Source organism: Malus domestica, chromosome 16 (assembly GCF_042453785.1).
Source record: "Malus domestica chromosome 16, GDT2T_hap1".
In the NCBI taxonomy this organism is placed as follows: Eukaryota; Viridiplantae; Streptophyta; class Magnoliopsida; order Rosales; family Rosaceae; genus Malus; species Malus domestica.
This window is the reverse complement of record NC_091676.1, coordinates 2,228,317-2,242,641: the sequence shown is the minus strand read 5'-3', so window position 1 is coordinate 2,242,641 and position 14,325 is coordinate 2,228,317. Positions and strand designations below refer to the sequence as shown.

The 14,325-nt window shown below is 40.0% G+C and overlaps 1 protein-coding gene and 2 long non-coding RNA genes across 3 annotated transcripts; 1 reads left to right on the top strand and 2 right to left on the bottom strand.

The window, feature by feature from the left end:
* Positions 1-1,441: 1,441 nt before the first annotated feature.
* LOC103431895 (uncharacterized) lies at positions 1,442-2,094 on the bottom strand. Its single transcript, XR_011577347.1, has 2 exons — positions 2,034-2,094; positions 1,442-1,921 (listed from the first exon to the last, which is right to left on the bottom strand). It is a non-coding gene; the product is annotated as an uncharacterized lncRNA (long non-coding RNA).
* Positions 2,095-2,679: 585 nt separating this feature from the next.
* Positions 2,680-4,677, bottom strand: LOC139192874 (uncharacterized). The gene is made up of 3 exons (XR_011577384.1): positions 4,423-4,677; positions 3,652-3,743; positions 2,680-2,875 (listed from the first exon to the last, which is right to left on the bottom strand). It is a non-coding gene; the product is annotated as an uncharacterized lncRNA (long non-coding RNA).
* A 2,758-nt stretch (positions 4,678-7,435) lies between these two features.
* Positions 7,436-8,878, top strand: LOC103431817 (senescence-specific cysteine protease SAG39-like). The gene is made up of 2 exons (XM_008369984.4): positions 7,436-8,036; positions 8,163-8,878. Exons 1-2 carry the CDS (start codon positions 7,598-7,600, stop codon positions 8,756-8,758), a joined length of 1,035 nt encoding a protein of 344 aa, XP_008368206.1. The 5' UTR covers positions 7,436-7,597; the 3' UTR covers positions 8,759-8,878.
* Positions 8,879-14,325: the final 5,447 nt, after the last annotated feature.

The following is a 14,325-nucleotide window of genomic DNA, read 5'->3' as shown; positions in this document are numbered from 1 at the left end:
CGATGCCTTTGATTACATAATAGTCAAACGGTATTACCCGCGAAATAAATTATCAATACAATTTAAACGGTACTCTGGTTGGGTATTCTCTGAAGATTGTGGGTTTTATCTCGACCATGGTGTTACAGTCGTTGGTTAATGTTTTTATTCGTACCTAAACTAGCATACTGTCGATATTTGGTCCATACTTTATCGATCTTTGACCATATCAGATACTAACGATGTATCAAGTACTATAGAATTATATTATTTTTTCTTGAACGCATCACGATTTCTCAGTTTTGTAGTATGTATTGAAAATATTGTTGTGTTATATACTGTAGGCTCTTGCTGGGCATTCTCTCCAGTGGCAGCTTTGGAAGGAATTGTCCAAACCAGAATAGGTCAATTGATCTCCCTGTCCGAGCAGCAACTTGTGGACTGTAGCAGATTTTATGGAAACAAGGGCTTCCGTGGTGGTTATATGGAGTTTGCCTTTAAATACATACCAGAAAACCGTTGAATCGCAAGGAAGAGATTACCCGTACCAGGCTACTGAGGGAAGCTGTGACAATAACAACTTAAACTGGCATGCTGCCAGTGCCTGGATAATTGGTAGCAAATAGTGCCTCACAACAGTGAAAAAGATCCAATGAAGCCCATGTCTGTGCGACCTGTCTCAATTGGCATTCATGTCACTTGGCCGGACTTTAGGTTTTACAAAAGCTGGGTCTTCATAGCGTAAAAGGTTGTGGGATAGTCCCAAACCACGATGTCACCTTTGTTGGCTACATGAGAATTCTCAAGAGATGCTGGTCCTCCTGGAGGTCTTTGTAGCCTTGCTACAATGGCTTCCTACCCAATTATATATTGGTCTTCTCGGCTACACCTATACAGGGTATAATTAAGTGTGCCGATCCAAAAGTGCTTGTACTTTGTATCAATTGGCATAACTAAAGACGGATTTAAGTTTATTTTTTCGAATAGAGTATAATTATGTGCGTAGATCTAATTTTCTACTAATTTTGATGTGGAATTTTATCTCAAAATACCTCAATTCTCTAGACTTTAATTGAAATTTCATATAGCTCTTGCACTTGATGAAGTTGAAACTTGAAATGCATTAGAGCACTTTTTATCAAGCAGTCGAGCATAAAATTAATTTAGAAGATCGGCAAACCTCAAGAGAACTAGTTTTAAAAAGGACACTTAATTACCCCCAAGAACACTATGACTGCTAGTTGGAGGGCAACTGCATCGACTTACCATTGTTAACTTGGAATTCAAATCTAAAGAACGAATTTTCGTACCCCGCTTACTTACCTTTGACTAAATTCATAACCCCAGCTGCAACGGCGGTTTGATGAATTATGCCTTTGAATATAAAAAGCGAAAGGAGCAAGTAGCAATACTAACATGGAAAACGAGCTTGCTTCCCAGATAACTGGTTATGGAACGTGCCTTCCACAGTGAAAACGACCTCTTGAAGGCTGTGTCTCCCTGACGAGCCTTTCAGTTTTACTAAGATGGATAACCGACAATGAGTTCTTGAACAATACAGAAGGTATCATGAGAAATAAGTTTGAAATTCTGCCATTGTTCACAAGAATAGGCTGTTAAACATCATTACATTACATTACATACCACTGCACTTACCTAATAAACTGAATATGAAAAAGGCACAATCAGGCACGTTTTCCACAGTTGGAATTGCTTTTCGTGCAGAGGACCTTCCGCCCCTTAGCACGTTGGCGCTTCATCATTGCTCTCCCGCCAGTTGTTCTCATGCGGCAACGGAATCCATGAGTTTGAACCAAGGATTTCCTGGACCTACTTCTCTTGATTAGACACAGGGCAGCCTTCCCGGTCCTCACCACTAAGCCACAGCCTCTTCTTCTTCTAACCTCCACACTAGAGCTCGAATCCAAGCCCAAAGATAAACCTTCAAATCAAAAACCAAGTTCTAATCAATTCAAGGCCCGACTAAATATCGTTTAACTAGCTCTTCAGCTTAATTTTCAGAAACCAAAAAAGACACCGACTTGTTTCATTACCATGGAAGTACTTACATTGCTAAAACTACGGAAATCGTAAGCAAGAAATTTACTTTTATGAAGTTAGAGTACCTAACAAGACAAAAAAACCGAGCAGAATTTAAGTAAACAATGGAATGTGAAATGTACAACCTATTAGCTTATCAAATTCAACCCAAATGAATCAACAAAAATAAAACACACCAAAATTTAAGCCACAAAAACCCTACATTTCAACTTAGAGACAAATTTCAATGAAAAAGCATCTTAGGAAAAAAGAACAAACACCCATTTCCCAAAATCGCCCAAAAAATAGTAATAATACTTCAACCATCCATTTTTTATCCAGAGTAACAGTAAAACAATTGAAGGTAAATTACCTGAGAAGGCGGAAATGGAAGCAAAAGAGGTGAAAGAGATGAAGGAGCAGTGAAGCAACGGGGAACAAGCGGTGGCGCCACCGCTGAGAGACATAGAGCTCTTCCTAGTTGTGGAGCTAGTGAGGAATGTGAGAAAAGCATAGGGTATGGAGGATCGAGTGGAAAGGTACGGCGACCACTGACACACCCCGACCTTGATATTCCCCAAATACCAGGATAGACACGTGCTGGCCGACACCTGAGGGTGACGAAAGCCATTAATTGATATAAAAGCTAAGAATAAGAAATAAATAAGGGTTAGAAATTTAAATACAATGAACTAACAATTTAGGAACGTGTTCAGAGCATACAACTAAACCTAATCACTAAAAAGAATTAAGATAAAATTGAATGAATAAAAGAGTGGGTCCTACATCGAAAAGATCTGAAGATGCTGCTGCGGAAGTGCCTTCACGCCGGGATTAGGTGCCTTGATTCTAAGTCCTGAATGGGGACGCAAAACAAAGGTGAGTGGACCAACTTTATATATATATATATATATAAAATAATAATAAAACAGTTATCAAAATACTAACCCCCACAGTTTATATAATGAAAACTACTAGCATAATAAATGATGGATTTAATAAAAATCCTAGCATGCCAAAAATATCTCAAAAGCCATATCTCGCGGAAAAACATCGCGGAAATCAAAACAGTAAACGTCTCATAAATCGTCTCGTAAACGCGGTGTGCTGCTAGTAAGATCACCGAATAATTATAACTCCCGGCCCAATGCCTGCACCTAAGTCTCTGCGCCCGTAGCTAGAGATAACTACCACCCGGCCCAATGCCTCTTCATGTCCCTCAGCCCGTAGCTAGGGATTATTTCTCCCGGCCTAAATACCAACACCAGATCCTCGCCCCAGGTGGCATAGTGTCCACTAGGTACGCACAAAATGTTACGCCTCTCGTAAATACCACTTCATAGCGTAGGTTATCGAGCATCGTCTATACTATAAAGAGGGGTTCAAAACATGTTCTAGCATCCTATCGTCATCTATCAGATAGTCTACCAGTTCATGGTTTTTATAGAAAATACGATATATCAAAATATAGCTCAATATAGGCCACAATTAATTCCTCACCAAAACACGAGACGATAATCAATATATTAAATCAACCAGCTTCACATAAATCAAATCATAAATCTGTAGGCATGCTAATCATTTATGCAATTAAATTATCAAATCATGTAATTTTAGAAGGGGTCCACTCACAGTACTTAGCCGCCAAAAGCTGCGCCACTAGCGAAGACGGAAACGTCACAATAATTGCCCCTAAGCACATAAATAGCACATTTAGTCAAACTCTACTTAAACGATTGAATTTGGGAAAACGCACATTGAAAACGGATTCAGAACGTTGAATTACCCTAAGAAGGGTCCCGGACGAAAACCCGAAAAGTCAACCCTAAAGTCAACGTTGACCGGGGGTTAACGGTCAAATTAGGTCTAATGGGTTTTAGGCTTGAAATCCGGATTAGGATTTAAGTTAAATAGGATTAGGATTTATTGGGCTTTTAGGGCTCTAAGGGTTTTGGGTTAAAAGGGTTTTAGGATGAGAATTGAGGTTTGGGCTTAAGCCCAAACATATACACTCCACCAAAACACACACACACAAAGCACAAGGCCTTAAGGCCTCACAAAAATAAACAGGGCTTTAAGCCCTTTAAGTCCAAACCGGCCCAGGGCCAAATTAAACTAGGGCCCGAGCCCTTATGGGTTTTAAAACCAAATAACAAAACATAAAAAACTAAAGGGGCTAGGGTTTTGGGCTTAAGACAACACGGGCCTAAGGTCCGAGGGAGAGGGAAAGGCCGGGTGGCCTGTTGCCAAGGAAGAAGAAGGCCGGAAATTAGGCCGGAAAACCACCTAACTTTAAACGGCCATAACTTTATCACTACTCAACGAAATCAAGCGAGACAAAAACGAAAGTTGTAGCCCTCGAAGAGACGAAATTGAGTGAAACAAAAAGGAAAGTTGTAGTACTCAGGGAGACGAAGAGATTGATACCTTGCACGCCGGCCAACTCGCCGTTGTTTGGCCGGAAATGGCCTCGAAAGTCGCCGGTCTGCGTCGGAGCTCGTGTACGAGGCTTCCAGGTTCGATTTCCAAGATACGAAGACTATGGTTGAGTTCGTAGCAACGAGATAAAGATGATGGTGATGTCTGTTGGTAAGAAAACTCTCGGAGGGGTTGAGATAGAGAGGGCCGAGAGAGTTACGGGAGAGGGAAAAAGAAAATGAAGGAGAGAAGAGAGAGAGACCGGGAAACACCAAAAAAATCATAAGGTGGGCCCCACGTGGCTCACCATTTAAGAACTAAAACAATTTTAAAAGGAAGATAAATTCCCAAACTTGATGAAAATACAAAAATACCATTTATGTACAGTAAATCCCGGGACGAGTTGTTACAACCACGCTGCTAAAACTGAAGCCATTATTCCTTTTGCCTTCTTCTGCATACGGTCGGTTTTTGGTCCATATTTAATTAACATTTGATCATATCAGATATTGACGATGTAGACTTACATTATTTTTTCTTGAACACCTCACGATTTATCAATTTTGTAGTGTGTATAGAAATTAATGTTGTGTTATATACTATAGGCTCTTGCTGGGCATTCTCTATAGTGGCAGATTTTGAAAGAATTGCCCAAATCAGAACAGGTCATTTGATCTCACTATCCAAACAGCAACATGGGGACTGTAGCAGATTTTATGGAAACAAAGGCTGCAATAGGGGTTATATGGAGTCTGACTTTAAATACATACTAGGATGCCAAGGAGTCACAAGCGAAGCAGAAAACCTGTACCAGGCTACTGAGTGAAGATGTGATACTAACAACTCAAACTGGCAGGCAGCAAGTGCCCGGATTACTGGTAGCAAATGGTGCTCCGCAACAGCAAAAGCTATCTAATTAAGGCCTTGTCCATGCAACCAGTTTCAATTGGCATTCATGTCACCTGGCCGGACTTTTGGTTTTACAAAAGCGAGGTATTCAAGGCCATAGAAGGTTGTGGGACAGTCCCAAACCACATTGTCACCATCGTTGGCTACATGAGAATTCTCAGGAGATGCTAGTCCTCCTTGAGGTCTTTGTGGCCTTGCCACAATGGCTTCCTACCCGATTGTAGACTGATCTTATCAGCTTTACCTATACAGGCTATAATTAAGTGTGTAGATTTAATTTTCTTCTTAATATTGAAAAATGTTAGTCGATAAAAAGTGTTGTATTTTGTATCTGATTGGCGAAACTAAAGACGGCATTATTATTAATTTTTTTAAAGAATATAATTAAGTGGATAGATTTAATTTTCTACTCATTTAGGTATGGAATTTTATCTCAAAATACCTCAATTCTGACTTTATTTAGAATTTCATATTGTTCTTGCACTTGATGAAGTTGAAACTGGATATTCGTTACAGCACTTTTTATCAATTTGTTTAGCTTTAAAATAATATAGAAGATCTGCAAACCTCAAGACAATTTGTTTTGAAAAGGACACTTAATTACGTCTTGAACTCTATGACTGCTAGTTTGGCAATCACAGACTGGAATGGAATTGTTACGTTCAAATTTGGCGAGCTGCCGGCAATTCCTTATGAACACGGTACGTGGTTAAGGACTGCAGACTGTGAACCTTGTAGTCATCAGTACCATTCATGGTGACTAAAAGCCAAAGGGCAGAAACTCCGGCAAATAGACAAGGACCTGTTGTCATCAGATCAATAGACAACCCTTGATTTATCGATTGATTGAGTCATTCGAACTTCTTTGTATGGAAACTCCCCGGAAAAAACAAAACAAGAATTGCATTCAGGCCAGACTGAATGATAATAAGTTAACTGTTGTCATCAACTTGAGAAATATTCCTGGAAATTTGGCTTCAACAATGAATTTTCATACCCCGCATGCTTACTTTAGATTAAATTCAAACCACAGCTGCAACGGCGGCTTGATGGAATATGCCCTTTAATAGATAAAGCAAAACAGAAGAGCAAGGACATATCATGTAATACAGAGTGTCGACCATATCGCCAACAAAATCCGATCCAATGCAAAACCACATATCATGTAATACAGTGTGTACCTAAACCAGCAAATAACTAAGGAGATGAACGCGAGTGCTAGAAGTTAAACTACTAAAAGTAGAAAGAAAGGACAATGAAACTCAATTGTGTTCTTTCCTGCATTTGATCAATATATATATATATATATATGTATGTATATATGAAAATTTTGTTCTTGGTTCTTCATATCTAGTAGCGATCACTCATTTAATTAAAGCCATTTGTCCCATAGCTCTATTCAGCTTATAATTGTTATTAATGGCTTTGATACTTAAAATGGAAATCCCTAATTGCCTTGTTCATAGTGTGTTAATGGCGACTTGGGCGTCTACAGCCTCATCCATCACGTTGAATGATGCTTCAATTGCGAAGAAACATGAGCAATGGATGGCTGAGTATGGACGCATTTACGCAGCTAGTTTGGCAACTCTGAGTTGGAGGGCAACTGCATTGGCTTACCATTTTTAGTGCTTGAACTTCAAAAATCAGCATCAAAGACTGCAGTCCTTAACACAGTACGTATGCGGTTAAGGTCTGCAGACTGTAAAACTTGTAGTCATCAGTACCATTCACGGCGACTAAAACCCAAAGGGCAGAGACTCCGGCAAATGGACAAGGACCTGTAGTCATCAGATCAATAGACAACCCTTGATTCATCGATGGATTAAGTCATTCAAACATCTTGGTGTGGAAACTCCTAGTAGAAAACAAAACAAAAATCGCATTCAGGCGAGACTGATTGATAATAAGTTTACTGTGGTCATCAACTTATGAAATATTCCTAGAAATTTGGCTCCTAGAAACAAAATCATGAGGGCGTGGCCGGGGCCCAAAGCAGACAATATCATGTTATAGCGGAGTCGAGACTGGGATGTGTCACTAATATTAATGGACTAGGCCCAAAATACCAAACATTAAAATAAATCTAAATAATAATATTTTTCAACAAGGTGCACATACAGGAGGTTCTGGTCGTCTTCTATATAAACCCACGATAGCATGCTTGCTTCTTCACACCAATCGCAACTTGAAATCAAAGCCATTGTCGATACAAAGCGCCCCTCTCATCATCAGTGGTACTTTGTGAGCAATGGCTTTTGAAAGAAACATTTTAATTGTTGCCATACTCATCACCTTGGGGACCTTGGCATCTCAAGCCACGTCCCGCACGTTGTACGAAGCTTCCATTGCTGCAAAACATGAGCAATGGATGGAAAAGTTTGGGCGCGTTTACCAGGACAGCGCAGAGAAGGAAAGGCGTTTCCACATATTCAAGAACAATGTGGAATTCGTGGAGAAATTCAACAGTGAAGGGAAGAAAACATACGAGCTAGGCGTCAATCGATTTTCTGATATGACCTATGAAGAATTTCTCAGTCATCATACTGGATACAAGAAGCCCACTGAATCAACCTCATCCGCAGATGCATCTTTTACGTACAAAAACCTAAGCCTGACGGATGTTCCCCCAAGCATGGACTGGAGGGAGCAAGGAGCTGTTACTCCTGTAAAAGATCAAGGGCGCTGTGGTAAGAGCACCAACCACCATATTAATATTGGGCTAAGCTTACTCGTGCATATATATTTTAGTTACTTTCTTCATGCATTCTTTCCTACGGAAATTAATTCGTATCTTTTTGTTTGAATACATGCAGGTTGTTGTTGGGCATTTTCTGCAGTGGCAGCAGTCGAAGGGATTACTGAAATCAAAACTGGCAAATTGATCTCACTATCTGAGCAACAACTTGTGAGCTGTGATACAAGTAACTCAGGCTGCAATGGTGGTAACATGGTTAAAGCCTTTGCATACATTCAACGAAACGGAGGAATTGCCAGTGAAGCAAATTACCCATACCAGAGTTCGGATGGAAGATCAGGAACATGTGATAAGAACAGGGCAAATGAGGCTGCTGCCAAGATAACTAATTATGCAAGGGTACCTCGCAACAGTGAAGCTGATATAAACAAGGCTGTGTCCATGCAACCAATCTCCGTTGCCATCGTTGCCTCACAAGCCTTTCAAGCCTATAAAGGCGGGCTGTTCACTGATGATAATTGTGGGACAAATTTAAACCACGCTGTTACCATCATTGGGTATGGGACAACGGAAGATGACACCCCCTATTGGTTAATCAAGAACTCATGGGGCACGTCGTGGGGTGAGAATGGCTACATGAAGATTCTTAGATACGCCGATGCCCCAGAAGGTGTTTGTGGCCTCGCTATGGATGCTTCCTATCCAATTATGTAACGTATTAATCAAAGGATGAAGTACTACCCATAAAACCCGTAGGCTGTGAAAATGCCTGTATATTGTACTTGCTTAAAATATGCTCAATGAAATTACACTAATAAATTAAACTTGAGCAGACTCTAGACTGAAACCTTTACCTTGATATTTATTGAATTTTTTATGTATATTTCATATATAAAACAGTTACAAGATCAAACATATATAGAAGAAGAAACGGGAAAGAAAATGGAGGACAAAAGGTAGAGGACAATGGCAACTAAGCAAGCATAATGATGACCTCCACTCTCTCTAACTTAAGCCACTAACTAGCTTTACAATGATGAGGGAATATTATCACTTAACTATGCCTAAAGTAAACATTAAATAAGAGATGCACCATGACTAAAACAAACAGCTAACACTAGCACTAAGACTAGCCGAAAGCTGAGCTGTTATCTATCAAAACTAGACAAAAGCTTGCATTATTCTTCCAACACTCCCCTCAAGCTGGATCTAGGGGATCCCTTGAGCCAAGCTTGGATAGAATGCACAGAAACGGAACCGTAGGAAGAGATTTGGTAAAAATGTCAGCCAACTGATCATGACTGCGAGTATAGTAGGTGGTTATGATTTTGGATTGAACCTGTGCTCGAACATAATGACAATCCACTTCAATATGCTTCGTTCTCTCGTGGAAGACTGGATTGGAAGCAATGTGCATGGCAGCTTGATTGTCACAAAACATAGACATAGGTTCATTGCTGGGAAAGCCTAGATCCAACAGAAGGCTTTTCAGCCAAATAAGTTCACACGCAGTGGAGGCCATACCTCGATACTCGGCCTCTGCACTGGATCGAGCTACGACAGTTTGCTTCTTGCTGCGCCATGTTACCAAATTGCCACCTACAAAGGTGCAAAAACTTGCACCAAACAACATGTGTTGGCACACCCCAACAAAATGCGATTGCTAAGAGAAAGAATAGAAACCTTCTTGAGACCACAAGATCAATCATGTTTCATATGAATGTGCCAAAGAAATTTTGGTCACAAGGAGTACTTACAGCTGCCTACCTAATCAATAGATTGCCTAGTAAAGTACTTAGTTTCAAGTCTCCATATGAAGTATTGAAGGACAGACAGAATGATCTCTCATACTTGAGAGTTTTTGGGTCCACTTGCTTTGTTCACAACCAATCTCTCCACCATGATAAACTGGATCCTCGAGCAACCAAATGTGTTTTCTTTGGTTACTCATCTACCCAAAAGGGCTACAAGTGTTACAATCCAATCACAAAGAAAATAATGGTTTCAAGGGATGTGAGATTTGATGAAAACATGCCCTACTTCTCCAAGAAACTAAGTGATGCAGATCAGGAGGAGTTTTTGAGTGACATGTTTCCATTACCTAGTGTTCCTCTCTATCAAGAAAGTCCCATTTCACGTAACCCAACAACTCTACTGCATGAGCAACCTTCATCTCAAACCACATATATTGAACCTCAAGTTCCAATTCGTCGAAACCCTTCTAGGGTTCGACAGCCTCCGCTTCGACTACATGATTATGTCACCTACACTTCTAGGTATCCTCTTACAAACTTTGTTTCCTATAAGTAGTTTTCCCCCTCTCATATTTCTTTTCTTAGTACCTTGGACAATACTCATGAACCACAAACATTTCAAGAAGCAAATGAACTTGAAATTTGGCAAAAAACGATGAGGGATGAACTACAAGCTCTTTATGACAATCGAACCTGGAGTGTAGTTAAACTTCCCGAAAGGAAGAAATCAGTTGGCAGCCGTTGGGTGTACAAGACTAAGTTCAACTCAGATGGGACGATTGAAAGGCACAAAGCTCGTTTGGTGGCTCGTGGATTTACTCAGTCTTATGGCTTGGATTACAAGGAAACATTTGCTCCCATAGCCAAAATGAACACTGTAAGGGTTCTATTATCAGTTGCCGTAAATAAGTCTTGGCCTCTTTATCAAATGGATGTGAAGAATGCTTTTTTGCATGGGGAATTAGAGGATGAGGTGTACATGAAACTACTACCCGAACATCCTCAATCAGATGACCCTGACATGGTTTGTAAACTGCACAAATCCCGTTATGGATTGAAACAGTCTCCACGTGCATGGTATGCAAAACTAAGCTCCATTCTTGAAGAGTTTGGCTTTCAAAGAAGTAGTGTTGATTCCTCACTATTTGTTCGTGATGTCTTAGTTGGAAAAGTAATCATTTTAATCTACGTTGATGATCTTATAGTGACAGGTGACAATGCTGAAGAAATTCACTCTCTCAAGCTCGCTCTTCAAAACAAATTTGCAATCAAAGATTTGGGACGTCTCAAATATTTCCTAGGTATTGAGCTTGCAAATTCATAGGAAGGCCTCTTTCTTAATCAAAGGAAATATATTCTTGATCTTTTGAATGACTCTGGCTTAATAGATAGTAAACCTGCATGTACTCTTTTGGATTGCAAGCTACAACTTAGTACTCACAATGAAGCTCTCTCTGATATTACTAAGTATCAAAGACTTGTAGGAAAGCTTATTTATCTCACAATCACGCGTCCTGATATCTCTTATGTCGTGAGTATTGTGAGTCAATTTATGCATGCTCCTACATTAGCTCATATGCAAATTGTGAAGAGAATTCTTCGTTATCTAAAAGGGTCTATTGGTCGAGGACCCCTTATGACAAAAAATGATAGCACTGTCATCATGGGATATACATATGCTGATTGGGCTGGAAATTCTCTTGATCACAAGTCAACAACAGGTTTTTGCACCTTTGTAGATGGCAATTTGGTAACATGGCGCAGCAAGAAGCAAAGTGTCGTAGCTCGATCCAGTGCAGAGGCTGAGTATCGAGCTATAGCCTTCACTGCGTGTGAACTTATTTGGCTGAAAAGCCTTCTGTTGGATCTAGGCTTTCCCAGCAATGAACCTATGTCTATGTTCTGTGACAATCAAGCTGCCATGCACATTGCTTCCAATGAACCTATGTCTATGTTCTGTGACAATCAAGCTGCCATGCACATTACTTCCAATGAACCTATGTCTATGTTCTGTAACCACCTACTATACTCGCAGTCATGATCAGTTGGCTGACATTTTTACCAAATCTCTTCCTACGGTTCCGTTTCTGTGCATTCTGTCCAAGCTTGGCTCAAGGGATCCCCTAGATCCAGCTTGAGGGGGAGTGTTGGAAGAATAATGCAAGCTTTTGTCTAGTTTTGATGGATAACAGCTCAGCTTTCGGCTAGTCTTAATGCTAGTGTTAGCTGTTTGTTTTAGTCATGGTGCATCTCTTATTTAATGTTTACTTTAGGCATAGTTAAGTGATAATATTCCCTCATCATTGTAAAGCTAGTTAGTGGCTTAAGTTAGAGAGAGTGGAGGTCATCATTATGCTTGCTTAGCTGCCATTGTCCTCTACCTTTTGTCCTCCATTTAAGAACTTAGGCTTCAATTCCCGATGAAGAATCCAACATCTGTCTTTTATATGGCCAAGAGAATCACAGTAGCTGCACTTTAAATCTGGTCTTTTTCCCTTGTAAACTTTGCCTTCAGGACATTTGTTGCTAGAGACATAAGCCCTAGTCTTATAAACGCTGTCTTTAGTCTCTTGATTCATTACCTTCCTCCTTACTTCTTCCCTTTGGATTATGGCACACACACCAGTGAAGGAAGGGAGTTCAGCATTCATTAAGATGTGACTTCTGAGGTCTTCGAACTCTGGACCTAAGCTTGCCAAAAGTTGAAAAATCTTGTCTTCTTCTGCTCTCTTAATCAACATAGTGGCATCAGTGGTATGATGATGATAAATATCGAGTTCATTCCACATATTTGTAAAACTGCCAAGGTGTTGAACAAATGCTTTGCTTCCTTGTTGTACACTTGCCAGATTCTTCTTAAGCTGGAAGACACGGGCAGCAATATTTTGATTTCCATACATCTCTTTTACTTGCTTCCAGAGATGTATGGATGACTCGGAATAACTAAAAATTTCAGCAATCCTTCGCTCCATTGAATTGAGCAACCAAGACATGACCAACTGATCTTTGCACAGCCACGACTGGTATGTAAAAGAAGTGACTACTGGAGCTTCAATAGCACCATTTACATAGCCAAGCTTTGATCTTCCTCCAAGTGCAAGAGATACTGCACGACTCCAGGGAAGGTAGTTGAATTCATTCAACAAATCAGAACTGAGACGTTGATTAGGATTGACCTCAACGTCAGAAAATGCTAGAGCATCCATCGAGCTTTTAGTTTCAGAGAGTTCTTCAACCATCTTGGCTTAGAGCAAAAGAAACTTAGCAGAAACGATTACTAGAGTCAGGAATTCAAAGTTCCTGCTCTGATACCATATTGAATTTTTGATGTATATTTCATATATAAAACAGTTACAAGATCAAACATATATAGAAGAAGAAACAGGAAAGAAAATGGAGGACAAAAGGTAGAGGACAATGGCAGCTAAGCAAGCATAATGATGACCTCCACTCTCTCTAACTTAAGCCACTAACTAGCTTTACAATGATGAAGGAATATTATCACTTAACTATGCCTAAAGTAAACATTAAATAAGAGATCCACCATGACTAAAACAAACAGCTAACACTAGCACTAAGACTAGCCGAAAGATGCCGAAAGCTGAGTTGTTATCCATCAAAACTAGATAAAAGCTTGCATTATTCTTCCAACAATATTCAACAAATCAATTTTCATACCCTGCTCACATGGACCAAGTTCGCAACACAGTTGCAACGACGGTTCGATGGATTATGCCTATGAATAGATAAAGCAAAACATAGGAGCAAGTGATGACACTAAATTGGAAAACGATGATGCTTCTCGGCAGTGACGGATCCAGGATTTTAAACTCGGGGGGTCCCAATAATAAAGGTCAAAAAATTTATAGACAAAAACAACATTGAAAATTTAAATATAATACATTTCATTCAAAAAATCATATGCAAAACAATATTACAAATTATAAAATCATAATTCAAGCGTCCATTACGAGGTTTCCTAAGTTACTAGGGAGTACCTAAGTTATTGATTATCTAATATAGACCACTAAATTTAAAACACCGGTCAAATAAAACTCTCCCCAAACTCCCACTATCTTTCTAACCAAACACACCATTTTTCTCTTTTACTAGTTTCCAAACATCCACTTTCTCTCTCACTAAGAACGCAGCTGCCATACCTCTACTAACCGCCTTCATCCCCATTCTCCCGAAGCCATGGCAGCTCCACCCCCAAATTTCACCAACCCATGACAACTAACCTTATGTAGGAAATTTCACCCATAAGAAAAATTACTAAGGTGGTTGAAATAATTTGGGGAAATTTGGGCTTATGTACTGCCCCTCTAGACGACAGAGAAAGGTTGGAGGAGAAGTGGGTGGCACCAATGGATGAGACCATGTCAGAAACAAGGAGGAGAGAGACTGGAAGGGTCCCTATTTTCTTTCTTCTCCGTGCGCGGTCATCTTCTCCTAGAAGAAGACAGCCACTGCAACCTGCAACCTGCAACCTACAACCTGCACAAACCTCATGCTCGAGTACGAGGG

Coding starts and splice junctions, on each gene's coding strand:
- LOC103431817 (XM_008369984.4), top strand. CDS start 7,598: ATGGCTTTTGAAAGAAACATTTTAATTGTTGCCATACTCATCACCTTG. Junction 8,037..8,162: donor AAAAGATCAAGGGCGCTGTG/GTAAGAGCACCA, acceptor GAATACATGCAG/GTTGTTGTTGGGCATTTTCT.